The sequence below is a fragment of the Typopeltis vanoorti genome, chromosome 18 (assembly GCF_054136105.1).
Source record: "Typopeltis vanoorti isolate ZY-2024b chromosome 18, IOZ_Tvanoo_1.0, whole genome shotgun sequence".
In the NCBI taxonomy this organism is placed as follows: domain Eukaryota; kingdom Metazoa; phylum Arthropoda; class Arachnida; order Uropygi; family Thelyphonidae; genus Typopeltis; species Typopeltis vanoorti.
The window spans coordinates 25,092,222-25,120,102 of record NC_143566.1 but is presented as its reverse complement, the minus strand read 5'-3'; the positions used below and the strand labels follow the sequence as shown (position 1 = coordinate 25,120,102).

General features: G+C 36.0%; 1 protein-coding gene across 8 annotated transcripts in view; it reads right to left on the bottom strand.

The window, feature by feature from the left end:
• The window catches only part of LOC150096550 (serine/threonine-protein phosphatase 4 regulatory subunit 1-like), a 536,793-nt gene that overhangs the window by 137,359 nt on the left and 371,553 nt on the right, over window positions 1-27,881 (bottom strand). For all 8 annotated transcript variants that reach the window (XM_090408176.1, XM_090408177.1, XM_090408173.1 and 5 more), the window contains 2 exons: window positions 22,597-22,755; window positions 12,225-13,096 (listed from right to left, as the gene is read on the bottom strand). In XM_090408176.1, the coding sequence (XP_090264302.1) occupies window positions 12,225-13,096; window positions 22,597-22,755 (1,031 nt within the window). The remainder of the gene's footprint in view (window positions 1-12,224; window positions 13,097-22,596; window positions 22,756-27,881) is intronic.

The following is a 27,881-nucleotide window of genomic DNA, read 5'->3' as shown; positions in this document are numbered from 1 at the left end:
TTGTTTAGTTGGTCTTCCTCCCCGTCTTTGTCCATTTGAGGGAGAGTATAAAACTAAGATTCAAAGTATGGAGAAGGAGGATGTCCAAGCCAATCAAGTTGACATCTCTGTTGGGTTTCAATCAAGGATATATGGTTTGTCATTTCTAAATAGTGGAATTACGAATACGATCCTTCCAGGCATAACCAAGTAACAGTCTTAAGCAGGTTGTATTAAAGCTATTAATGGTTTTTGTTGCTTTTTGGGTGGAAACGTTCCATGTTTTTTCTCCACAATATAACTAAATAGCCTGAGAGATTGCTTTCTAAAGCCTAATTTTTGTTTCCAAGATGAGGGATGATATCTATATATTTCTTAGGTTCCTATGTTGATTGAGAAGAACTTTATATTTTCTTAATATTATGTCATTTACAATATTATTTATATCTAAGCCTAAGTATTGGAAGTCTTCTACTTACTCTGAAAATTGGTTGTGTTCTGTAATGATGGAACCTTGTACTATATTTGTGAGTATTTTAATTTTATTTGAGTTAACTGTCAATCCAAATATTTTTGCAGCTTGGCACAGTTGTCAAAGTGTTGTTTCGCCTTGGATAAAGATGAATCTATTAATACTATATTGCCTGCATAGCTGAGGTCACTGAGACAAAGTTGTTTATTGTTGGTTATTAGCATTACACTGAATCCATCCTCAACCATCCTGAAAATATAGTCTAGGATTATTATAAAGAGGAAGGAAACCAAGGTATATAACTCCTGTTATAGGAAATTTTTCTGTCAGTTCTCTACTGACAAGAACATGGGCATGAAAATCCTGTTAAGGTGCTATATAATTGCTTCAATAATTTTGTTGGGAATACAAAATGATAAAGAATACTAAACCTGTTAATTCTACTAATGGAATCCAGTGCCTCTGTCAAGTCTATGAAATTGAGGATAAGAGGAATATTCTTGTCTTTGGAATTTCCAATAATAAACTTCTTACACTGTCAATGTGTTCTAATGTGCTTCTGTTCTTTAGGAATCCTGCTTGATTTTTCCTTAATAGTGAGAAAATGTAAGGTTCTATACAATTAAGAATCATTTTATTGTAAAGTTTCAGAGCTATAGGTAATAGTTATTCCATGGTAGTTTTCCTAATTTATTTAAGTTTTCTTTTTTTTTTTTTTTTTGGTATCAGTATAATTATACCTTCCTTACAATGGGGAGGTATTTCCCCTGTCCTGGGAGCATTATTACATATATTTATATTGAGAAAAATATTCTGTAGATGGTTGCCGCCATGGAGTATGGCTTTGACTGCGATTCCATCAGTCCTGCAGCTTTATCTGGGTTTTTTTTTTTTTTTTTTTTTTTTTTTTTTTTTTTTTTTTTTTTTTTGCCTGCTGAGTGCTGTTGTTACAGTTTAAAGGTATTTCTTCACTTATTTTGATTCTGGGCACTGGAGTTTGTGAAATGTTTTTAATGTTAAGTAAACTTTTAAAGTAGTTTATCCATTCCGACAATTCTTCATCTTTATCTTTAATTCTTAATCCTTTTCTTGTTACTAAGATGTTTCACAATCTGAAAAGCTTCTTTGGTTTTATGGTTTCTATGATAATCCTCCAAAGTATGACATATGTTTTGCATGTGGGATTCTTTGTCTCTTTTTAGGGACTCACATACTTGGTTATTTATTATCTGGAAGTTTTGCTTTATCTGTTCACTGTTGAGTTGTCTCATTCTTTGCTCGAGGATATTTCTATGATTAATCAATTTTATGGAATTCTGTGACGCCCAGTTTTCTGCTGGTTTAGGAATATATTTATCCAGTGCTTCTGTTGCAGCTTCTTTGTTTAAATTATTGAAGTTATTATTTTCAGTGTTATTACTCGTTAAGCACTAGGTTTTTTAGTCATCTGCAAATGGCTTCTTTATATTTATTTTGGGTTGAGAGATCTTCTAAACCGTTCCATTTTATATATCTTGTTGCTATTTTCTTTGAGTTGGTAGCTGTTAGCCGAAACTTGATGTGAGCACTAATGATTATGTGATCTGAGTTAAGAAAGAGGGTACTGTAGGTTCTACAGTTCTGTGTTGATCTAACCCATTTAACATTTATGAATATGTGATCAAGTTGGGATTTTGATGCATTTGGGTGCTCTCTTGTCCATTTTCTGTTTCCACAGTAGGAAATTTGATGTGGAGAATGATATAGTTGTGGGGTGATATATATATTGCCCTATATTTCTGGTGGATCCTGCTAAGTCTGCTGCAATTTGTGCATTAAAATCTCCACCTATTATGTTGCATTTATGCACTGGAAAGTTTGATAGATAAGTAGCAATTTCTGCATAAAATATTGATTTGTCTTCTAAGGAGACTTCTGTGGGTGCGTATACTGAAGTAATAGTTGCCTTGGGGTTTGAGTCCAGTGTTATGGATAATATTCAGATTGAAACTTTCTCTATTGCAGAGAATTTATTATATAATTATTTACTGACTAAGATTCCAATGCTGCCATTGCCATGTTTTTCTACTGAAGAATAAATGAAAGTCCATTTTTTTCTGTCTGTTGATGCAGTTTCATTCCAGTCTGTGTCAGTTTTCCAGTAGTGTTCTTGGATACAAATTGCACCCCCCTTAAGCTCCCCCAAAAAGATACCTATCATACATCGTGAGAACTATTCATTATTGAGACACTCACCACTACCTCTGGAATCCATTCCACTCATTTAATTTATAAGTTTCTATCATATCTCCTTTCCTTTGCCCGCCCGTCAGCTAAATTCTGTAACCCACACACACACCCTCAATCTATCTTCATAGGGAACATTCTACAGACCTATCACCAGCTTGGTCACTTCTCTCTGAATCCTCTCCACCATCACCACCTGATCCCTCAAGAAACGCAGGTGACTAATCTGTGCACAGCAGTCAATGTGACCAAATCATAGCCTTATAAAGAGGAATAGTAACCTCTATCTTTACTTGTCAATCTAGCATCCTCTCGAAAGTTAATTAGGCTTCCTTTACCATACTAGTTACCCCTTTTGCTTTTTACTGCTCATGGGCAAAGTGATCACCTTATTTATATTCCTTCCAGAATGCTTTCTTTTTGCAGCTGGTGATTTATCCTCCTGACCATGGGTATGCACTCTGATACTGCTTCGCTCAAACAATCTTTGTCCACTTCCCATGCACTAATCATATTCCATATAGTTTCTTAAGCCATGGCACTGCTCCAAGTTGCCTTCCTAAGTTTGTAATAATCGCCAGCGTTGTAGTTCCATATAAACCCTTTCTTGACTGAGGTAATATTTGGTAATAGTTTCCACGTGTTGAGCAACCTCCCGGGACAAGGCTGCATGTTCGCTTTCCCCGATCAGAGGTAGAGTTGCTACTGCAGTTATAGATCTCCTGATGCTATTGCTCAGATAAGTCATTTTTAGTAGATATTAGTTATGTTGTTATATATAAATTGGTATATTTTCTTTATTTTTGAGTGTGTTATTAAGTGGTGTTGTTTAGTCAACCATTATTACAATATACTTTTAAAAACGTTTTTCATTATGGTACTGATGCATACGAAAAAAATGGCGATCAAGATATCGATGTTGACTGATATCAACGTGCAGGATTTTATGTGAGGCAGCATGTGTTTAATATTTTCGTTGCTGAGAGTGAATGGTTTGTGGTACAAGAGCAAGAATGGAGAAAATATTTGTTGAAAATGTTTTGTAAGTATAAGAAATGAGTCTTGTTGGAAGTGAAAGAATGAAGTGACTGACATTATGGATATAGGGCAGGATTGTCAGTGTTGTGTTGTGAAGAATGTAGCAGAAGCAGTGAATGATAGTGCACGAAATACAAATGAGAGTTTGAAGGAAGTGGTTGAAAGTAATAATGTGGATTTTGAAATACCATCAAAGAAAGAAATTACATGTTTATACACACTCTTTCACAGGAAAAAACATGTGCTCGAGCGACTGGAGAAATGAATGGCATGCGATATAGAATGGAGAATGAAAGAAAGAGTGAATGGAAAAAGCATAAAAGTGCAAGAAACTTGGAGAAAAGAGATAGTATTGCATGGGATTTCGATGATAAGAGGTATACTTAATCAGAAAGTGAAGAAAGCATGTTTTCCAGGTGCAAAGATAAAGGATGTTAGTGAACTGTTAAGTTTGCGGAAGAAAGAAGCAAACAAATTAATTGTTATGACAGGCACAAATGATTTAAAAGGTGAGAAATATGCAATAAGAGAAGATATGAAAGAGTTAGACCAAGCAAATATGAAGAGTAAGAAAGTAAAGATTGTGAGTCTGCTGCCTCAGTATAATAAGATGGAATTGAGAAAGGCCATGATTGGCAATGGGTCAACGAGAAGCTTGTGCAGGAGGAATGGTGTGCAGTTTACAAATGGAGTGAATTTGAATTACATAAGGGCCTGTGTGTGCCTGATGGACTGCACTTAAATGGTTTTGGAGTCAGGTGCTTAGAGAAAGTGCTGTTCAGTGAGAGTATCAGAAATAAAGGAGAGGAGTTTTTAGCATTGGTCAGCTCAAATTGGTCAAAAATTACTGGCATCAGCAATTGTATTTTTAGAGAAGACAGAAGAAATAGGGCAGGAGAAGGGGTATTGTTAATGATAGATGAAGAACTTCAGCAAATAAAAATTGAAGTTAAGATTGTAGATCTGATGGAAATGGCTCATCTGAGGCAGTCTGGTGAGAGATAGAGCCAATAGAACAAAATATATTGTTGGTTGCTGCTATAGACTAGGGGGTGGGGGGTTTCAGAAGAAGATGTGGATGATATGCAACAGGCAGATTAGCACAATGAGTGCAAACCGAGCAATTATCATAGGAGACTTACTTCAACTATGGTGATATAGATTGGAAGGATCGAGGGCACATGACAAAATGGAAAGGGAATTTATACAATTACTAGAGGATAATTACCTGAAACAGCACATGATGGAAGGTAGCAAGGGTTTGAGAGTGTTGGTTCCTGCTCCACCTCAACACCTCAGAATTCCATTCACTACAGAAGAAAGAATAACAATAGCCTGTCTTTTCTAGACATTAATCATGTCTTCCCATCAGTATTTTTCTTTCTCAGTTTAAAAAACCTATTCATATAGGTAGATACATACAAAGACTTCCCCATCATCCCCCATACACAACAATGTGGTATCATAAAAACTCTTAAACCTCCAATTTCTTTCTCAACCAGGAACAGAGGTTTAAAGATAATTAACCTCCCTACTGGCCAAGATGAATGAAATAGTGAGACCAAATTGCACTTCTTATCAATGTTATTCAACAGGTGTTACAGAATCATATCCAGATTTAGCTGGACATCTATAGACATCATGGCTGGTTGGGGGGGGTCAAAGTGCACCTCTCTCTCTTACTGCTGAACTCCTTTATTTGCTATACCTTCCTATCCAATGGTTGGAATGTCAAAAGATTAAAATAGTTGTTGCTACCACTGTCACCTGACATTCCTCTCAACATCCCAATTAATTATAGTAATGGTGCAGTATTACTATTCCCTATATCCAGGACACCTCTGAAAAAATACCTAGAACTTCTAGAATACCTATAAGAAATATTATCATCATTAAGAAAGACCTCCAGGGTGTCAGGGACTCATCGAGGGAGACCACTTACTATATACACCAGCTATCATACTTATTCTTGAATTCATTCACACTGCTTGCACATACAACATCCAATGGCAATCCATTCCAATCATGCAACACTATGAGAGAAAAATCTAATCCTCTACCACTTCTTAGCAGCATTCATTCACAGATTCCAACGATGCCCTCTTATACTTTCCTCATCCTCCATAAAATGAAAAATTTCATCAACTGAAATACTGTATGACCCTTCCAGAAATTTCTATGTCTCAATCATATCACCCTTCTTTCTCCTATTTGCTAATGTCTGCAGTCTACAAATTCTCAATCTGTCTTCATAATCATAATCAGTATGCTATAATCCTGATATCATTTTTAACACTCTTCTTTGCACTCTCCACTGCATCAGAATCACAATAGAAACTGAGAGAGCAGACCTACGCACAATAGTTCAAGTGAGGTCTTATCAAGGCCTTCTAAAGAGGCAAATGACAACCTTATCTTTACATGTCAAAGTTTGTTTCAGCATTTCAATTATCTTTTAAGTTGTATTTGAAATATTTACTACATGGCTGCTCAACTTCAACTTCTTATCTACTAACACTCCAAGATCCCTAGCCTGATCAGTTTCTTCTAGCATAATCTCACCAATATAATACAACATTGGATATCTAATCATGCCAAAGTGCATGACTTTACATTTACTGACATTGAAATGACATCCATTGTCCCATGCCCACAATTCCAGCCTATTCAAATCATTCTGCAAGTACTGAATATCAGCAGCATTCCTGATTACCCTACCTATCTTTTCAAGATGCCTGATACCAAACACAACAAATCCCTCTTATACAAATCCAATCTTCCCTCAATATCACTACACACATCCAAAAACTTGCATTAATTCCTTCTACACTGTCTATGCATCTAATCATTTGCCATCATAGCCATTTTTCTTAATTCATTTTTATTATATCAAGGTAATATACTTACAATTTTCACTTTCTCACTCTTCACTCTCGCTTCTTCCAACTTCTCTCATACTGAATTATTGTTAGTTAAGCCGTTAATACCTACTACAATTACAATCTCTTTTTATTTTCTTTTAACTAATTCTGCTTTTGAATTGCATGTGTTATGTTTTTAATTTTTGCTCTGGGAAAAATGTTATAACCCAACAAGTTATGATAGAGTCACCATACCAAATAACATCCTTCTTTTTACACTCAGCATTACTAACTTACCTGATTCTGCGATTTCTTATTTCTTGTTTTGGTGCTTAATTTTTTTATCCTCCCTATGTTCATTCAAACGCTGTTCGACTTTCTGTAATTCCCATGTCATCTCTCTCTAATAATCTGCATTAACTTCACTATTTTGGAGGTGAATTCATTTTCAATAATCTCCTTAATATCCTTCTTAGCGGGGGCAAGCCTTCTTATTCTCAACTTTGCTGCTCCTCTTAGTGTTACATTTCTTGCGCATTTTTGACACCATTTTAAACTATATTTAATATTGCGATATCTTAAATGCAAAAATATGTTATAAAACAGTGCTTCCCAAACTTCTGGATGTCAGGGCCCCCTTAGCAAAAATTAAAATATTTCACGGTCCCCCTCGAAAAAAAATCGTAATAGAGAGATATATTATTATAATATTTATTGTATTTATATTCAATACAAAACATACACAGTGAATATTGAAAAAATCAAGTGCAAATATTACGTTTTTTGCCTCTTACCGTTTGGTTCTGAAGACGATGCGGGCTGTTCTGGTAAAATATGAAATTCTTCTGATTGTTCGTGGGAATTTTTTTTATTTTTTATCAGCCAATTATCCATCTCAGGGTTAAATTTTTTAACGTACAATAGATCAAATAATAGCACCACTTACCGATACTGGCACACCACAGGCTGATAACAGGAAATTAGTGAATATTACCTGAATAAGGGAATCCCCCGGACCAGGAACATTTTTCTCTTTTGTGACTTTTCTCCCTTTAAGGTAATTAAGCCTAACGCGAAACAGACAGCAAAGGCAGGTTATTAAAACGTGCATATGATTGGTGTGGTATTAACAAAAGATCGCGCAACTGAAAGATAAAAGCATAGCTGACAATTGAGTTGAAATGCTAACTCTCTCTTCAACCGAATTTCAAATGTGAAACTGCCATAACATTCATTATATATATATATATATATATATATATTACTTAGTTTTAACACTTTTACGAATTTTCACACGTTCGGTTGAATCTTATTGCTGCCTTGGGAAACCGAACTCGCATACATCTAATTAATAACAATAGTTTTTAGTTACATGCTGTGCTTTGCCCATTAAACATATGGTTTTGTTTCAGTCTATATACAGCATAGTTTTTGTATGACGGGACATGCGATTCATTAATTAGTGTGTTTTTATCCCAGTTATCTCTAATTGCACTATTTGTTGAGAAATATGTTACACAGACTCCTCATACCTTATTCACTGGCATAATAAAAGTACTTGAGTGGCTATTAGGGAGGGCGTGTTGTTTACCACTGCAAGCGAGTTACCCCACATGAACTTGTTTAAGCTTTTTTTCATGTGTGAAGTATATGCGAAACTTTTATTGGTAACAGAAAACTGATAATATAAAACGAGTTTTGATATGTATATAAAGTCAATATCAACAGTCCCTGATTACGGACACGTGATGAAAGGGACAGGAGGGTTTGGAGCTTCCCTGGAGAGCATTCGAAGTAAATACAATTAACCACTGCTTTGAAATGAAACGTATGAATAAGCAATATTTACTAATATTCCTTTAGCGCCGAAATACGCAGGAAGCAAAGTTTGTGAACCAACACCAATGTGAGAATTTTTCCATTAAAATATAAAAAATAACAAAAAAGAAATAATAAAAGTTAAATACGTTTCTTTTAAAATAAAATCTACTTGGTCTTAAAACATTTTAAATTTGTTTTCATTATTTCACGGCCCCCCTCAACAAAACCTACGGCTCCCAAGGGGGGCCGCGGCCCACAGTTTGGGAAGCGCTGTTATAAAACACTAAAATGTACACTAATGTACTATGAAACACTAATTTTGTAAGGGAAAAAACACAACAAAACATTAAATCATTAGCTTCTATATACAAATAGCCCAATCATGAAGTTATTTATGTGTAAACTTTGCTTGCTTACACTTGAATGAAACCAAAAATATAATTTCTCATCATCTTTAATTTATAGCATAACCAAGTGAAACAAACTTTCAACACCTATCAGAGGCTGAGTGTTAAGGATACATCTTCTGATGTTATTACCTGATCCTGCACTCTCAAATCCCTGGTCCCCACCATCATTATGCTCTTTCAGATAATTATAAATTCCATTTCGTCATGTGCCTTTTCTTCTCTCCAGTCTATGTCCTCAGTTGTAGTCCTCCATAACAATTACTTGGCCTCCATTAATTGTGCTAATCTGCTAATGCATCCTTTTGTTGAATCTCTAGTCTATACAGATGCTAGCGATATATTTTGTCCTATTGGCCTTTATTTTGCACCAGATAGCTCCAAAAATCACCTCCCTCAGATCTAAAAACACCCCCTCCTTAACTTATATTTTTGTTAGTGGAAGTAGCTTGATTATCATCAGCAATACACCTCCTATTCTTATTCCCAGATCCTCCATGAAAAGACAATATCTCTTACATTTTATTCCTGTAACTATATCATTTTCCATTAACCAGTTCTCATTAATGATAGTTTTTTGGCAGAGTCAAGCTGAAGAATGCCCAAAACTCCTCTCCTTTATTTCTGATACCTTCTGGCACATGTATTTCAGCATCCCTTTGGGTCCACAGTTACCCTTATGTAATGTCATTCCAAAACATTCAGATTTGAAACCTGTGAAAATGCATGTCAGTGCATAATCATTTTTCTATATCATTCAGAAATAAACAGCTTAAAACAACAAGCTATCTCAACAAAGTATATCCAATTATTAAAAACTGCATATCAAAACTCAGCAACCAGTATAAAGCTAGAACATCAGGGAAAGGAATTCGGTATTGGGAGAGGAGTAACGCCAGGAGATCCTATATTCTCCAAATTGTTTTCTGCTACATTAGTAGAATGTCTCATGGTTAAACTATGGAATTAGCATCAATGGAAAATATCTCAATCACTTATGTTTTACAGATGACATTGTTTTTTTTTTTTTTTTTTTTTTTAACAAAAAACAAAGAAGCTCAGGAAATGCTAAATGACCTTTTCCTGCTTTCGCTACACTATCAAGCGTAGCGAAAGGAGGGGAAAAAAAAGGTATCTAACTAAAACCAAACTAAATGACAAAGTCAGATCATATTAATTTCAATACAATTAACAGATAATTGTATTGAAATTGTGGAGGACTATATTTACCTTGGTCAATTAGTTCATTTTAAGGAAAAACAAATAAAGAAATAAGTAGAAGAATAACACAGGGAAACAAAGCATTTTGGTTGTTATAAAGATTACTTGTTAGGAGATTTATCTATGAGCCTAAACAGAAATCTCTAATATATGCATTATTCTGGAAAATTTTGTCTGGAATAATGGAAAAAAATGTGGCCCAGAGAGCCTTGGAGAGAAGAATGCTCCATATAACAAAAAGGGATAGAATATGAAATACTATAATTAAAGAGACAACTGGAGTTGATGATGAGAAGTGTGTAAAGCAAGTAAATGGATAGGCTGGCCATATTAGTAGACTGCCAGGTAAAAATTAAGCAGGTGGACAAAATTAAGTGCCGAGTAGATACCAAGAGAAGGAAAGGTCATCAAAAAACAGGATGGAGGGATGAACTACAAAGATTTGACACGAGATGGTGAACATTGGCTAAAAACAGACAGAACTGGAAAGTTAAGGAGGGCCTATATCGAGCAGTGGATGGAAAGTGGCTAAAGAAGAAAAATCATTTCTGTACATATACTTATTTATTCCAGTGGTGGCTAAATCCAAGCTTGATTGCATCCCCACCACTGCTACTATAGTCCCTGATTTTCCCCTCACTGAAAAGCACTTTTCTAACATTCAACTCCAAAATCATTCAAATATCATCCATCAGATATATACAAATTCTTTGGTCCATCAAATTTCACTCCATACATCTATAAACTATCCACCATTCTTCCTACACACAATCTGTAACTCGTTAACAATCATCACAGCCTTTCTCAATTTAATCCTATTATTCTATGACAGTAGACTCACAATCTTTACTTTCTCACTCTTGTTTTGGATTTTATCAACAACATATCTTTTCTCGATGCACATTTCAAATCCTTCATGCCTGCAAACACATTTGACTCTTTCACTTCTCCCTCTACAAACTAACAGCTTCACTAACATCCTTGATCTTTGCACATGGGAAAAATGTTTTCATCCCATTTTTTTTAAGTACCACTTTTTATCATCAAATCTTCATACAACACTTTCTCTTTACTTCCTGTTTCTTATTCTTTCATGCTTTTCCCATTCATTTTTTCTTTTACTTTCCCTCCTATGCCACACACTAGTCATTTCTCAAGTTCTTGTCTCATGTCCTGTGAAGGACTCTACATAAGTGTGCTACTTCTTTCCTTACTGTCACCTCATCACCCACATTACCTTCAGCCACTTCTTTCATAAGCCTGTTCATATTCATCAACTATCACTCACTCCTTCCACTGCATTCGACAATACTTTCAATATCCTGCTTAATATTATCAATATTACAGTAATATACCATTTATCTAACCTTCAAAGAATTGACCTTTCAATTAACTGACCCTAGATGTTAACCAACTTCCGTACAGCACCATGTAATTTTACTTCAATTATCAGAATGGTGAGAATTAGATAAACAATAGATTACTGTAGTTACTTCATTCTCCTACTTTCAACACAGCTCACATTTCTTGTACTCATTCCTGAAATTCCTAATGTTAACTTACTGAACAAGGAAGCCATGGCTGCCATTTTTCTGCAATTTAAAACACTTTTTAAATATTGCATAATGAAATTTGCAGGCAAAAAACACATGTAACTATATAGTCTAAAAAAGTAAGTAAACTATCAAATAATAATTACTAAAATTTCAAATATTTATGAAAATAAAAAGATTTATCCACATGCCATGTTACAGCATTGCTACTACACGTGTCATGCTCAATGTAAATTTAATCAAGTATCCTGTCATATTGTGTAGTATCCTACAGTAAACTGATGATGTAAGAAATTACTTTTTTCTTAAGAAGGCATTATTTGCTTTTTTTAAAAAACAAAAACATATTTTTGTGATACCACTTAAGATGTTTTCTGAATTTTATGAAGTGCAGAATTTATAAAAATGTGATATTCATGATAATCTTGATAAAACAACAGAAAAAATTCAACACAAAATATATTAGAGAAGGCATTGGCAAGATGAAAGGATTTGCGACTGTGTTAATTTTGAATTTCTGCATTATTTTGAATCCATTGTATAAGCAAACTACAATAATAAATACATCTCCAAACAAGTTGAATTAACATTTTGCACTTGATCAAAAAAAAAAAAAGGTTGGGGGGGATTCACAATTTCAACTCACCTGTCTGAATTTTCTATATGTGAATTAGGAAGTTTTGATGGAGTATCCGAACAAGCAGTATGTCTCTCAATTCCACTAACCACAGGCACTACTTTGACACTCAAATCAGAAGAACAGAGTTTATGATTTACATCATCATGTACACGTGCCCTAACATGAATATTTGTTGCTTTACCATCCTCAATGTCAATGTCTAACTCAAGTTCAGGAATAGGAATGCGCCAAAATTGAAAACTATTAAAGGCATTTTCATTATCAATGTGAAAATGTAGATGCCCATGTTTTGCAGTTATAGTAATTGGGGAATCTGACACAGTCTCTTGACATGCTTTGTCCCCTGTTATTCCAACATTTGAAATGAAAGAACACTCACCACCAAACATTTCTTTATAAGTAGGATTGTGATAGTGATTATTATGACTAGTAGATAAATTCTGATCCCCACCAGCTGCACATCTATTAAAAAATTTAGTAGCTTTCATTTCCTCTATAGATATTTCAGTATTTTGATCACAGACTAGAATTTCTCTGCATGGTTCTGTTTTTACATTACTGATATCCATATCCTGAAGTGAACTTACTAAGTTCTCATCACCTGACAATATTGTAATACTGCTAGGCACTCTATCATCTGCAGAATTGGTAGAAGCATTTTGAGAATCTAAAGAATTGGTTTTATTTATTTTCTTTGCAGGCTGAAAACATTCAGTAGCAGCCATTCCATTATAGTTCTTTACTGATTCATCTGAAACACTTGCTTTTTCTTCTGTTATCACTATTTTGCCATCTTTGTGATAACTGAGACCACTCTTTTTTGGATCAGCAAAAGTTGAAATGAAAGGGCCCAGAGACTGAAAGGCAGCCACCTTAACCTATTGACAAAAATAAAATAATAAAAATTAATTACTATTTTCCTAGGCTCATCATCACAACAATTTATATTAAGGTTTTTAATATGTACTAGTAAGAGTTTTTGCAGTAAAAGATACATACTTTTTGATCAGAAGCAGTGATTTCTCTTTACCAGTAATTTATAAAGCTGGCCAATAAAAAATAGCTCATTTTCAAATCGGATGTTGAAGGGAAAGAATGCTGTTTGTTAATCTAGTCATCAATTCATTTAGCATATGACTTGTCACTTATTTAGTAAAAATAAATTATTATAATTACAACTGAGAGACGTATGCTACTTATGTTGCTGTTATTATTATACAGACACCTCCATGGTGTCCGAAGACTCATCGCTGGAGACCCAATCTATCACACCTCTCCTTGAACCAATTAACAAACCCAGCACTCACAACTGACTCTAGCAACCCATTCCACTCATTCACAAATCTCCAAGCAAAAAAAAAAAAAAAAAATCTAGTCCTCACAATCCTACTAACCACACCTTTATTCAACTTTCAGGGATGACCCCTTGTTCTGGTCCCCCCTAGAAGAGTGCTGAAACATTTCCCCCTGCATCTAGCCTATAAAACTTTTAAGCAACTTAAATGTTTCTCTCATATCCCCTCTTTTTCTCCTTCAACCAATTTCTGCAATCCACACACCCTCAAATCTATCCTCATAGGGAACATTCCACAGGCCACTCACCATCTTGATCACCTCTGAATCCTCTCCACTGCTTCCTCATCCACAAGAAACCCAGGGGACCAGACTTGAGCACAGTAATCCAGATGTATAGGTGAATCAAGGCCTTATTAAGAGGAATAACAACTTCTTTATCTCTACTTGTTAATGTGTTCTTCAAAAGCCAAGTAATCTTATGGGCTATCTTAGCAACCTCAGCAATATGTCTAAGCTTTCTCTAAACTTTAACTCTGCTACAACTACCCTAAATCTCTAGATTTGCCTATTTCCTGGAGTACAGTGCCATCAATGTGATACACAGCTTGTAATCTATTAATCTCAAAATGCATAACTATACATTTCTCCACATTAAACTGACATCCATTATCTTTTGCCCATATTGACAGACTATTGAAATCATCCTGCGAGCTGTCCAACATCGCCTTGATTAACTATTATTCTACCTAATTTCGCATCATCAGCAAACAACTGAATATTTCCTTTAAGGTTATTTCTTATATTATTTATGTACAAATTAAACAGCAATGGTCCCAGCACTGAACCTTGCTGAACACTACTAGCCACCTGTTTTTGCCTCAGTTCTGCCACACCATATACTACTTTTTGATATCTGTCCAGCAGCCACCCTCTTATCCACTTAACCAGTGTCATATCCATCCCCATTTGTTCTAATTTGCTTAACAGAGTTCTATGTGGTAGTCTGTCAAATGCCTTTGCAAAATCATCGAGCTATCTCCTGTATCCAACTCAGATGTTACTCTAGTTAGTCATAAAAAGTTAGTAAATTACTAAGGCATGACTGACCCTTCACAAAGGCATGTTGACCCTCAATACAGTATCACATTTTTTATCTATCCATTCTTGAATTCTCTTTCTGACCAATTTTTCTAATACTTTTACCACCATGCCTAAGATACTGATTGGTCTAAAATTTACTACTGCAGTCTTAGAACCTCCCTTATGCAAAGGTTTTCCCTCTTTCCACTTTCTTGAAACTCTTACCAGATCTGCGACTTATATTAAAGAGCCTAGTCAAAGGCATTTGCCAGTTCCTTGCACATTCTCGCAAAACCCTAGCTAATATCCCATCTAATCCCACAGCTGTATTTTCACTGAAATTCTGCAATATCCTAAGAACCTCCAATTTATTCACCTCTGTTCCCACATTAGTGTCTGTCACATAGGTTAAAGCAACAACCTCACTAGGATGACACACCTTACAAAGTGGTCACTCAGTAACCTCAACTATTTTTATCTGCTTCTGTCTCCTCATGACCATCATCACTCATTAATCTTCTGTAGTCATTCTTCCTCTTACTTGCCACATAACAAAAGAACTCTTTGGGATTTCCTTTGGCCTGCTTGGCTAGATTCTTCTCATAATCTGATTTTGCTTTCCTTGCCCTGCTAGTCACCTTTCTCTTTACATACCTCCACAGCATTTTCTTCTTCTGCAGCTTGTGCTTAGTGATATTACTTACCCATTTAACTCCTAGCTGATTAACCCTCCTTACCCAAGGTATGCAATTTAATACTGCTTCCTCTAGATGACCCTTAACTATATCCCATGCACCACTAACATCCTTGCCCTGCAGCATTTTATGTCATAGCGCAGATTTAAGCTTCTTCTTAACTTGTCATAATCACTTGTCCGGTAACTCCATATATACTCCTTCTCGATAGAATATTCCTCATGTTTTACAATCTCCAAAGTGAAGACCATGTGTAGGTATTATTTCTGGGAAAATTTCCATGTTCTCTAAGTAAATATTATTTTTATGGCTATTTAGCCAACTTTAGTTTAGGAGTATCTCTTTTTTATAATATCATTGGCTTTTTACTCAAATTTTAGGGCATTACTGATGTTTTATATGGACAGATATATGAAGAATATACAGGAAGAAAAAATAATAATATATAGGAAGAAAAGACTGGACATACCTTTGTGGGATGTTGCTGGCTGTCTTCTTTTTCAGTGGCATCCAGGCATATGGCAATATATATTCATTGTTGAAGGAAGTATGACTGAACGGAAGAGGGAGGTCGGAAAAGTAGGGTCTGAGAGATGTGGGAGAATTATTGGTGAGGCAAGAGGTATGTGAACTTTTTTGAAAAACTTGGATTTTTTTATATTTTTTAAATTATTAAAGGTGGGCAGAGAATACTTTGGAATGGGGGCGAACATAGAAATTTTTTTGGGGAAAGAGAGGATCTTATGGGATAAGATCAGGGATACTTAGTTACGTTAGCCAAATGGAGGCAATGTGGTCACGTCGGTTATGGATAGCTCTCCTGATCCTATGATTCTGATCCAATACTCTCCCACCTCTAGTTCCCTCCATCACATGCTGTCTTAAGCAATTATCTCTTAGCAGGTGTATAAATTCTATTTTCTTCCTGTCATATGATCTTTATTCCTTCCAGTCTATATCTCTATAGTTGAAGTCCCCCAATAACAATCACCCGACCTGAACTCATTGTACTAATTTGGCGATGCATTTCTTATAAATCATCTGTGGAACTTCCTAGCCTATTGCAACAACCAACCGTATATTTTGTCTTACTTGCCTTAATCTCACATCAGATTGTTTCAAATGAACAGCCATCCTCCGGTCTGTCTCCTATTCTTTATGGCTCCAATTCATCTGCTATCATCAGCAGTACTCTCCCCCCACACACAAAGATTATATAAACAGCTTTGGTGCTCTGATCAAATATTCACTTTTGTTTCCATAGAAAATACTGCAGACTGCTTGCAACATTAAATGTTTACCAGTTAGCAGTGAAACAGATCACCCATGAGTTCCTACTATTGAAAAAATATGACTAATACAAAGTTAGATGTTACATTATTATTATTATCTCGGGGAAACTCCAAGGAGTCGACAGACTCATCGAGGGAGGCAGTAACCATGTTAAGAGCAACTATTCGACATTCACACAGTATCTATCATACCTCGCCTTGAACTCATTCACGGTCATAGCACCCACAACAGACTCTGGCAGCTTATTCCACTCATTCACCACTCTCCAAGTAAAAAACCTAGTTCTAACACCCCTGCTAACCACACTCTTGCCCAGCTTCCATGTATGGCCCCTAGTCCTCCCACCACCAATCCTATTCTCAAAAATATCTTCTGGATTAATCCTATAGAAACCCTTCAGTAATTTGAATGTCTCAATCATATCACCCCTTTTCCACCTATCAACCAATTTTTGCAACCTGTTCTCATAAGGTTCATTCCACAGACCTGCTATCATCTTGGTCACTCTTCTCTGGATCTTCTCCACCTCCTCCCCATCAAGAAGAAACCCTGACGCCCAAATCTGGGCACAGTAGTCTAGATGGGGTCTTATCAAGGCTCGATACAGAGGAACAATAACTGTTTGTCTCTGCTTGTTAAAGTATTTTTAAGCAACCAAGTGATTTGATGAGCTGATTTAGCCACTTTTGTGATGCGCCCCCTAAACTTCAACTCCGTATCCACCAACTTTGCATCATCAGCAAACAAATGAACACTTCCTCTCAGATACTTTCCCATATCGTTAATGAACAAATTGAAAAGTAGTGGTCCAAGAACAGAACCCTGAGGCACACCACTAGTAACAGGCCATCTTTTGGACTCTACTCCTGAATAAACCACTCTCTGATATCTCTCCATCTACCACCCTCCTATCCATCTCACCAACCCTATATCCATCCCCAATATGCTGCAGTTTACTGATTAGAATTCCATGTGGTATCCTGTCAAAGGCCTTAGCAAGGTCCAGTAGAATCACTGTAAACCCATTACCCTTATCCAGTTCAGCCGTCACTGTGTTATAAAATGTGAGCAAGTTACTGAGGCATGATCTACCCTTCACAAAACCATGCTGTCCCCCATACGGTATCCCATTTTCATCTATCCAATCCTGTATTTTTCTCTACTACTACTTTCTCCAAGACCTTGACAATGATTCCTGATCAGTCAGTAATTTACAACAGCAGTCTTGGAACCTCCTTTATGCAGTGGAACTATTTTCTCCTCTTTCCACCCCTCGGGACTAACTCAGACCCGAGACTCAAATTAAACAAAATGGTCAAGTGCACTGACAATTCTTTAGCTGCTTCACGTACAACACGAGATGGTATACCATCCAATCCCACAGATGTATTCACATTGAGGTTTTGTAATAGACTATTCACCTCCACTTCATTCACCACAATTCCAGTATAAGCTATTGGTTCATTCATTCCTGCAATGTCACCACCTGGATGATATACTCTTGCAAAGTGCTCGCTCAGTAATTCAACTATATCAACTGATTCGGTTACCTCCCTACCATCGAGATTCTTTAAAATCATTCTTTTCTTTTATATACATTTTTTCTTTTACTTGCAACATATTGAAAAAACTGTTTGAGATTCTCTCTAGCCTGCATGGCTAATGTTCTTTCATAATCCGCTTTTGCTTTTCTTACCACACTTGTTACCCTTCTGGCCTGCACTTTATACCGTTCATGTGCCTGCCGGTCACCTTTCTCTTTAAATTCCCTCCACTTTTTGCAGCTCAAGCTTAATGGTGTTATTCATCCATTTAACCCCTATTTGATTTACTATCCAGACTCTAGGTGTACAGTCAGCCATTACCTCCTTTACCACTTCCCATGCACTATCAACCTCAAGCCCTTGCAGTTTTACATGCCATGGCACTGAACCAATCAAACTCCTAAGCTTGTCATATTTACCAGCCTGATAATGCCACACGTATCCTGTCTTAATTGTAAATTCCACACCTTTAGCCACCTCCCAAGTCAAGACCCTATGATCACTCTCACCAATTGGTGGCAACATGGTCATATTTGTTACAGCCAAATTCTCAGTTGCAATTACTAGGTCAAGCACTCTCTGCCCCCCTGGTATTTTCCACTACATGCTGTCACAGATAGTTATCCCTTAATAACCGCATAAAATCCAATTCCTTCCTCCCGTGTGCCTTCTTCTCCTTCCAATCAATGTTACCATAGTTGAAATCTCTCATAATAATTACCCTCCTTCCACTCATTTCTTCTATTTGCTTATGCATACCATCTCCACCATCTATTCCATCACCTGGTCTATAGCAGCACCCAACTGTATATTTTGTTCTGCTAGCCTCAATCTCACACCAAATAGCCTCAAATGTGCTCTTTTCTTTATCCTGCAGTTCCACTTCTATTCTCCTTGGCTGTAGCTCATCAGCTATCATCAACAACACTCCCCCCCCATTTTATTCTCCCTGTCACTCCTGAACACACCATACCCCTCACATTCAATCCCACTAGCTATATATGATCTTCTGTCAGCCATGTTTCACTAATGCCAATAACCTGTGGCCTGGAAGTGCCAACCAAGGCCAAAAATTCTTCCTTCTTGTTCCTAACTAATACTTCTGGCATTAGTATACATGAATTGCAGAAGCCCATTTGTCCCATCCCTATTTTCATGCCTTATACTAACAGGAAAGAGCAGTGCACAACTGCTCAGATTAGCACAAGAGCGCAGTTTGTTCGCCAAGATGGCCGCTGACCTTCGATAGAAGATAGCAATAACAAGAAGAAGATACTAACTATCCCATTCTGATTTGTCGTCCTTCGTATTCGTTCGGGCATATCACACATTCAACCGTCTCCCTAAAGTCTGCATATTTACCCCCCCCCCCCAATAACTCTAGTTTCCCTGATTCTGCACATCCACTTCATTCAACAATACCTTTTCAAGTCTCCGTACACCAAATCCATTCAAATGTAAACCATCCATCTTATATAAATCCTTTCGCCCATCAAATTCACTCCACACATCCACAAATTCCACACCACTCCTCCTGCATAATCTGAGCATAAAGTCATTAGCAATTTTGGCCCTCCTTCTATACTCTTCACTGTCATACTGCAGCAACAGACTCACCATCCTAACTCTCTCACTCTTCTCTTTTGCTACCTCAAGTAATTCCTTCAAATCCTCTCTTTGACTCGCTTACATCCTTAACGTTTGCACCAGGTTGGTATGATTTTGTTAAACTCTCATCTATCACATCTCTTACTAAAGAATCTCCATACAACACTCGCTCTTTCATTTTGTTTACACTCACTATCATACTCTTCTTTTTCTTATCATACTTTTGCTGTTTATTATTTGTTATGCTCGGTAAACATTTTTGGCAACGCTCCAGCTGCCGATTTGCCCTGCATATATCGCTCTGCGCAATTGTGCGATCTCACTCGTTGCATCTGTCTCGTTTTTATTATCCATTAATTCATTCATTCGTTCTGTATGTCTACCTTCATTCTCACTTTCAACACTACTCTCACAGCTATCTGGCAAACTACTACCTTGCAAATATCACTATTCATACCTCGCATATCACTATTTTGTACATTCTCACTTTCAACAATGATGTCACTCTCACGACCTGAAACACTCTTTAAATCCTCATATTCCTTACACTTTCTGCACACGTTCACTCCACTATTGTTGTCAAACCAGACTCCAACCGCTCTCCTGAAAGCAAACATTTCACAAACAGTACACTGAATAAAATCCTTTAAATTAAAAGTTTTAGACAAAGATGGTGACCTGGACGTCATTGTTTTCATATTCCTCCTTATTGGTGCTATGTGCACAAATAATCGTATCTATCAAATTACAAAAAAAAAAAAAAAATACCCAAGTACCAAGAAACGAATTTCGCAGTTGGTGATCAATGAGAACCATTTTCTTCTTTCTTTATTTTATTTTTTTTTTTCAAATGAAATTATCTATACTGTTCCTTTATTCTCGTTGAAAGACTTATACGCTGGTTATACATAATTATTAATTGACTTAAGGAATTTACAACGTACAATAGAATATAATTAAATTAAACTTTAATATATATTTCCAATATTTTGGCAACATCATGTTGCCATTTTCAAAGGAACTTACAATAAAGCCACATGCATGCAGGCACTACAAACAGTAAATGAGGGCAAAGCAGGAAACTATTATTTCTCCTAAAAGTCCTGATGGTGCCCCCTAGTGGGCTACTCTTGGCCGTTGGGCTGAAGGTCTCATGATGTATGTCTCCCAAATTTGGGGCAGTCTCATGCAATCAAATTTGTTGAGCTTTGACATGTTTCTTAGGGCTGAGGCTGATTCCATGAAAAGTCTTTCAAACTTGAATTTGCTACGGTGTATTATTATGGCTTTCTTCCACCGTATTCTGTGGTGTGTATCCAGAGCATGGTCTGCAAGACCAGAGTGGCTATACTGGTGAAATTGGATGTAGTCCTTGTGTTCTGAAATTCTGATATTCGCTGTCCTGCCTGTTTGGCCAAAGTAGGACAGCTTTCTTCATGTTGCTCTTATAAAGATATAAGTTATGATGAGATATAAAAAGATATAATTTAATAAGATATTCACAAGTTTTGCTTCTGTTTGAAACAAATTCACCAGTACTGCTTTTCCATTTTTTGTGGGTATGTGATAACTAGATAAACATTTCTCCAATTCAGAAATTTACATTTAATCTCTAAAATTCGCTTTTAGTAATGAATTATTCAAATGTTCAGAAATTCATGCATATCTAAATGCACTGTGAGCACACTCACTTGACAAACTATATCATATGCACCATGAGACTACAGAATTTTTTCTTCCATGTCTTTCACTTGGTACCACATGCATAATACAGCTCATTTTACATAAAATGAGACAAAATGCGAAAGTTATTCTTCCTTTCTATTTAACTGTAAACAAAACAAATATCTAATCAATACACAAATATTCAAAATGTATGTCTTGGTGGGGCTGAAAAATATGTCCAATTCATATTTCCATTATCATGCATCCACACTCATTTGTCCAGCACACACCTAATTACAAAGTAATTAGGGAAGGTGCCAAAGAACTGAGCTCAAGGAGTGGAAAAAGGGTATATAGTACTACAGACCAGTTTGTATTTCATCAGTAGTTAAGATTCTGGAGAAATTAGTAACAGATCATATACAGCATTAGGCAGATAAGGGTAATGTCATATGTGAGAGTCAGCATGGATTTGTTTATGGGATACTCTTCTTTTAGTAATCTGATTGCATTTCATAATAAAGTATCAAGAGCAGTTAATGAGGCAAAAGGCATATACTGTCATTTTTTTTTAAATTTTACAAAGGCATTTGACAGTAGGCTACATTATAAGTTAATGATGTAGAGTCAACAGTCTATATACAAGCAATCAGGAAGGTACTTGAGATGCCAACTGTTTCATTATGCTTGGGAAAGAATAGAGGGGAGAAAAAAAAATTGTTAGGTATAATATACTAAGTACATAATTATATATCCATTACAGATACCTGATCATACCTGACTTGATTGCTAAGAACTATTAAGCTTTCAGTTTAATAGTTCTTAGCAATATTTTATTAATTTCATCATGGCAAACTTTTTGTTTGCCAAGCTGCAATTAGAAGATATAGCAAATCATGGCTAGCTTATTAAGAATAAGCTACACACACACACACACACACACACACACACACACACACACACACACACACACACAACCAATTTAAATCCCATGACTGTTTTTACAAGGATATAATTGCCGATCAAGATTAAATTTCAATTTTTTTAAGTTTTTTTAATTACTTTTTAAAGTATCCCCCAATTGCAAAGAATTTTTATTTTAATGATATGAGATAAGTGAATTCTTGGTAGCAAGCTGACTGTTACTCCCAGGTAAAATAAATAAAAATACAAAAATAAAATAATTTTAATTCTTACCCATCTTGACTGATCTGTAAGAAGATTAATAAACAGACCTGCTAATTCTGTTTGGCGTATATCCATCGAGCAGACCAATGAAAGAGATGTGAAAACTTCTGCACATGCCTTGCGCACTCCCCAAACTGTATCATTCAATAAATAATGGAATTTTGGTAACTGAAACCAGAAATTAAATGTTTTCCTAAATTACAAAAATGACAACATAAAAAAGTTAATTTTTTTTAAAGAAAATTCAGACGAGCGAGACTTATTCCTGTATGTTATCACGCGTTCAGTAATGAAGATTTGTTTTTTTTTTTGTAATTTTTAAATTAAATTATTACTACTAATACCAGCTAAGCCACACAATGAGTTATATAAAATGTTACATCTAGAAAAAACATTCAGCATATCATGAGTAGCTCAAGACCAAAAACTCCAGCACTTGCATTCAGCCTATGATGTAACTCATAATAGCTGTAAAAACACACACATCAAGAAATTGAAATTCAACTTTGAAAAATCCAAATGCAGAAAACTTGCTTCTGTTCAAAAAGCAGCTAAACCTCCTTTTCCACCTACATAAGCTTTTGGTCTAACAGTTAATTATAATTTGGACTGTAGATAATCTAGGATCTTAGTTTTGATATAACAAATGCTTATGTTAAATTATTGATTAGGTCACCAATTATGCTGTATTAAAAGTATTTATATGAATTTGTTCTGATGATGTTATACATGGGATACAGCTTTGATGTATTTTTTTTTTCACTAGAGGTCAGGCCAGTAGAATAATGGTTGTTCAAATCATTGTTGCTTTGGCATACTGCTTGAAATGTAATATAGCTTGTCTTTGTATATATGGATGTGTATACTCCAAATGATGACCTTAATATGAAGTCAAAGCGTTGGGAAATAAAAGTAATTATTCCTAACATGGTTGTCTCCATAATTTACTGAAATGAGTTAAACCTGATACAAATAACACCACCTGACTGTAAAAGAAAAATGGAGAGGCAGAAGTTTCCTTTGATGAAGCCTTGCCTGCAGGTGAGCATCATTCAAGTCTTGTTAAGCCTTCTAGTCTCATTCTTCTACTCCAACTTCTACAGAAATGACAATGTCATTATACCAACAACAGTTCACTCAATACTTTTTCTGATATTCGAGAAAGTATTGAGTCTTTCTCTGATATTAGAAATCAGAAAAATAGTATGGATGCTAACAAATCATCAGATCCAGATAGCATGTTCCAAGTTTTATTTTGTTCTTATAAAAAAAAAAAAAAAAAAAAAAAAAAAAAAAAAAAAAAAAAAAAAAAACCATATCCTGTCATCTATAAAATATTTTAAAACTCATCTGTTATCTACTTACAACATGGAAGCAATTAAATCACTCCTCAGACAAAAATGTTTGAAGAAAATACTGTCGTCACTCTTGAAATTTGCAGAGCATTTCAAAAGATATGACATAGAGACCTGCTCAACTGCAACTACTATCTTATTGACCTACCTTCTAACCTTTTCAAACGGGTTGCCACTTTCTTCTACTTGTTCAGTATACTTTACGGTAGATGGCCTCCTCTCCTGAGATTTGATTTTTTTTTTTTTTTTTTTTTTTTTTTTTGACCGATTTTTCCAATACTTTTATCCCCACTCCTGAGATACTGATTGATCTATAATTTGCTACTGAAGTCTTAGGACCTTTCTTATGCCAAGCTTTCAGAAGCATTGCCAGTTACCTTTCACATTCCTGCAAAATGCAAATCAATATCCCATCTAATATCACAGCTGTATTTACACTGAGATTGTGCAACATCCTATGAACCTCGAATTCATCTACCTCTTTTCCTACATTAGCAGCATTAAGTTATCACATTAACCTTACTTGGATGATATACACCCTTGCAAAGTGATTACTCAGTAACTCAACAATTTTATCTGCTTTTCTCACCTCATGACCATCCTAACTCAGGTTATTCTTCCATTCTTGCTCTTACTTACCATGCAGTGAAAGAATTCTCTAGGATTTCCTTTGGCCTGTTCAGCTAGTTTCTTCTCGTAATCCAATTTTGCCATCATCACCATGCTGTCACCTTTCTTGCCTGATCCTTGTACCGTTTATGAGTCTGCTAGTCACCTTTCTCCTTATATATACACTCCACAGCATTTTCTTCTTCTGCAGCTCATGCTTAATGATATTACTCATACCTGATTAACCCTCCTAACTGTAAGCATACAATTTAATACTGCTTCCTCTAGATGCCCCTTAACTACAGGATTTTATGTAATGACATAGCTTTGAGCTTCCTTCTAAGCTGGTCATAATCACCTGCCATGTAGTTCCATATATACACCCTTCTTGGCAGAATATTCTTCATGTTTTACAACCTTCCAAGTTAAAGACTGCATAGTCATTTCCCCAATTGGAGGCTATGTGACCAGCTTGGTTATGGATAGCTCTTCTGATCCTATGACCAGATCCAATACTTTCGCACCCAATGTCCCCCTCCATTACATGCTGCCTCAAGTAATAATCTCTCAGTAGATGTACAAATGCAACTTCCTGCCAGGATCTTTCTTTCTTCCAATCTATATCTCCATAGTTGAAGTCCCCCATGACAATTGATTGACCTGCACTCATTGTACTAATTTGATTATGCATATCTTCCTAATCACCCATGGAACTCCCTGGCCTATAGCAGCAACCAACCGTATACTTTGTCTTATTGGCTTTGATCTCGCACCACTCTGTTTCTAATGAACAGCCACCTTTCTGCCTATCACCATTTTTTTTCTCTCTCCCTGCTGCTATTATTGGCAGTACCCCTCCTATCTTCACTGAAAATACTGAACCCTTCACATTCTATCCCTGTAACTACATCATATGCTGTTAGCTAGTCTAACTAATGCCTATAATATTTGTAGAGGTTGCACTAATCAATGTCAAGAACTCCTCTCTTGTTTCTGACTTCTGGTATTAGTATATAAAAACTCCAGCATCCCTTTAGGCCCTTGACCACCTTCACTTCCTGAATTGACTACCATAATCAATATTTTTGCTTGAGAAACTAGTTTCTGCAGAAACTGGTCATTCTTGCACTTAAACGTTTTCCTAAATTTGTGCTTCAGCATGCTTAGCGAACAATGCTCTAGACACCTAACACCAAAATCATTTAGATGCAGTCCTGCTTTATACAAATCCTTCTTTCAGTCAAACTCAGCCCATTAAACCCATCCAATCAGGCTCTCCACAAAATCTACCATTCCTTCTGCACAACCTGTATATTGATATGTCAGCAACGTTCTCCTCCTCAATTCACCTCTATCATAGTATGGTAGGAGACTTACAATCTTCACCTTCTCGCTCTTCATTTATTGCTTTGTCCATCAACTTCTTCACATCCTCCTTCATAGAACACTTCTCACCTCTGAAATCATTAGTGCCAACCAAGACAATTAGTTCTTTTGCCTTTTTTACATCTGGATGGCATGACTAATGTAATTAATTTTCAAACCACATCCACAGGAAATTAAACTGTATGTTATAATTCCTCAATTTTTATTTCATTCTGCAACAACTGTTTCAAAAGTTACGTCACTTATAAAACACTAACCTATTGTTTAGGCTTAACCTACTGTAGATCTACTTTTCTGAATACAAATTCTACTGAAACCAAAACTGAAAGAAAACGACAAATTTTAATAGAGATCCTAAATTATTAGAAGACATAAGATCATTAAGAAGGTGTAAAAGAGGAAGGCCTAGGAAAAGATTTCCTTGTGACTCAATTAGTAAATGTATAAAGAAAGATGTGAAGGTAAGACCCATAGACCTGATCACAACAGGAGTGCTCCAGGATATTAATGAAGAGGTAGCAGCGATCACATGAGAAGGAAGATCACAGTTTCATCACCTGACTCTCCATTATCTCAAGTTTCATATGTAAACAGTAGTGTGACTCAGACATCATTTTTCAATGTTCAGTAATGGTGGAAGGATCACGATCTGGAGATGATGCAGTAATTGATATAGAGTTACCTCCATTATCATAGATTATGACAAGAGACAGTATATCTTCTGATAGAATGTATCAAAGTACCCTGATACCATTTAGACAGCCTCCTATATCACCTACTTGTTTTTTACATGCCAATAGCAGCTTTTTGGTAAATGATACATCCATATCATTTACTGAATGATCGGTTAGATAAACAGAAACCTCATTTAGAGGTGCTGCTAAAATGCATTTAGAAGGGATCTGATGCTTGCAAAGAGAAGAACGAAGCCTCTGCACTCAATAGCAATTCGTTCTAGTCTTAGTTCTACTGACTAGGCTGAAGCAGTGTTGCTCTAGTTATCCATCCATCTAATACTGATAGTGCTAAATGTCCAACTTTTGCTGCAGATCTACAGTCCTGGTAAAATGGCCTGCCATTTATTTTTGGCCATACAATGTCCCAATTGTGATAACTTGAAAGAGAAATGGATGTAATCAGAAAGGAAGTGGAATGTATGAGAGCCAAATTGAGGACAATGAATAGAACATTAGGACTTGAGAATAGTTTAGTTGATGCGACAAGAACAAGAATGGGTCGGAGAGAGACAGGTGAATGTGAGAGCAAGGGAGGAAGTAGAAGTGACAGGAAGTTGAAAGAATGAAAGCCCATTAGAAAAAAAGATAATGAGAGGATGGTGTGAAAGCGCAGAAGAAAGGAAAAGCATGATAAGGAGAAGGAATGAAAGTGCGATAGTAATACAAGACAGTTTAGGAAAAAACGAGTGAAGGACGTTAGTGCAAGTAGTAATGAAGCCATGACAAGTATAATACATAGCAATTCCATGATTCAGAGTATGCAGAGTAACATGTTCAAAGAATGCTTTCCTGGTGGAACAGTGGAGCTGATGACTTTAGCAATGAAGAGAGAATAGAATGTGGAGGAGATGATAGTAGTGGTTGGTATTAATGACTTAAGGGGCAACGTTAATCAGGTGGCAAAAGATTTGAGAGCAATCTTAGAGACTGTACAGCAGAAAAGTGAGGCTTAGTGTAGTGAGTTTACTTCCTTACTTTAACAGTGCAGAGTTATGTAAAAGAGAAGAGATAATGAATGATATGATTAAAAGCATATGTATTAAAAGAAATCTAGATTATGTTGATTTTGGAGTGCATTTGATGGTAGAAGAATGCTGTATGCAAAAAATTGGTTGTATCTGAATAGGGAGGGACACAAGCTGTTGGAGAGGTTACTCTTCTCTGAGCAAATGGAAGTGTTTGGACAGGGGAAACTAGAATTCAAAGG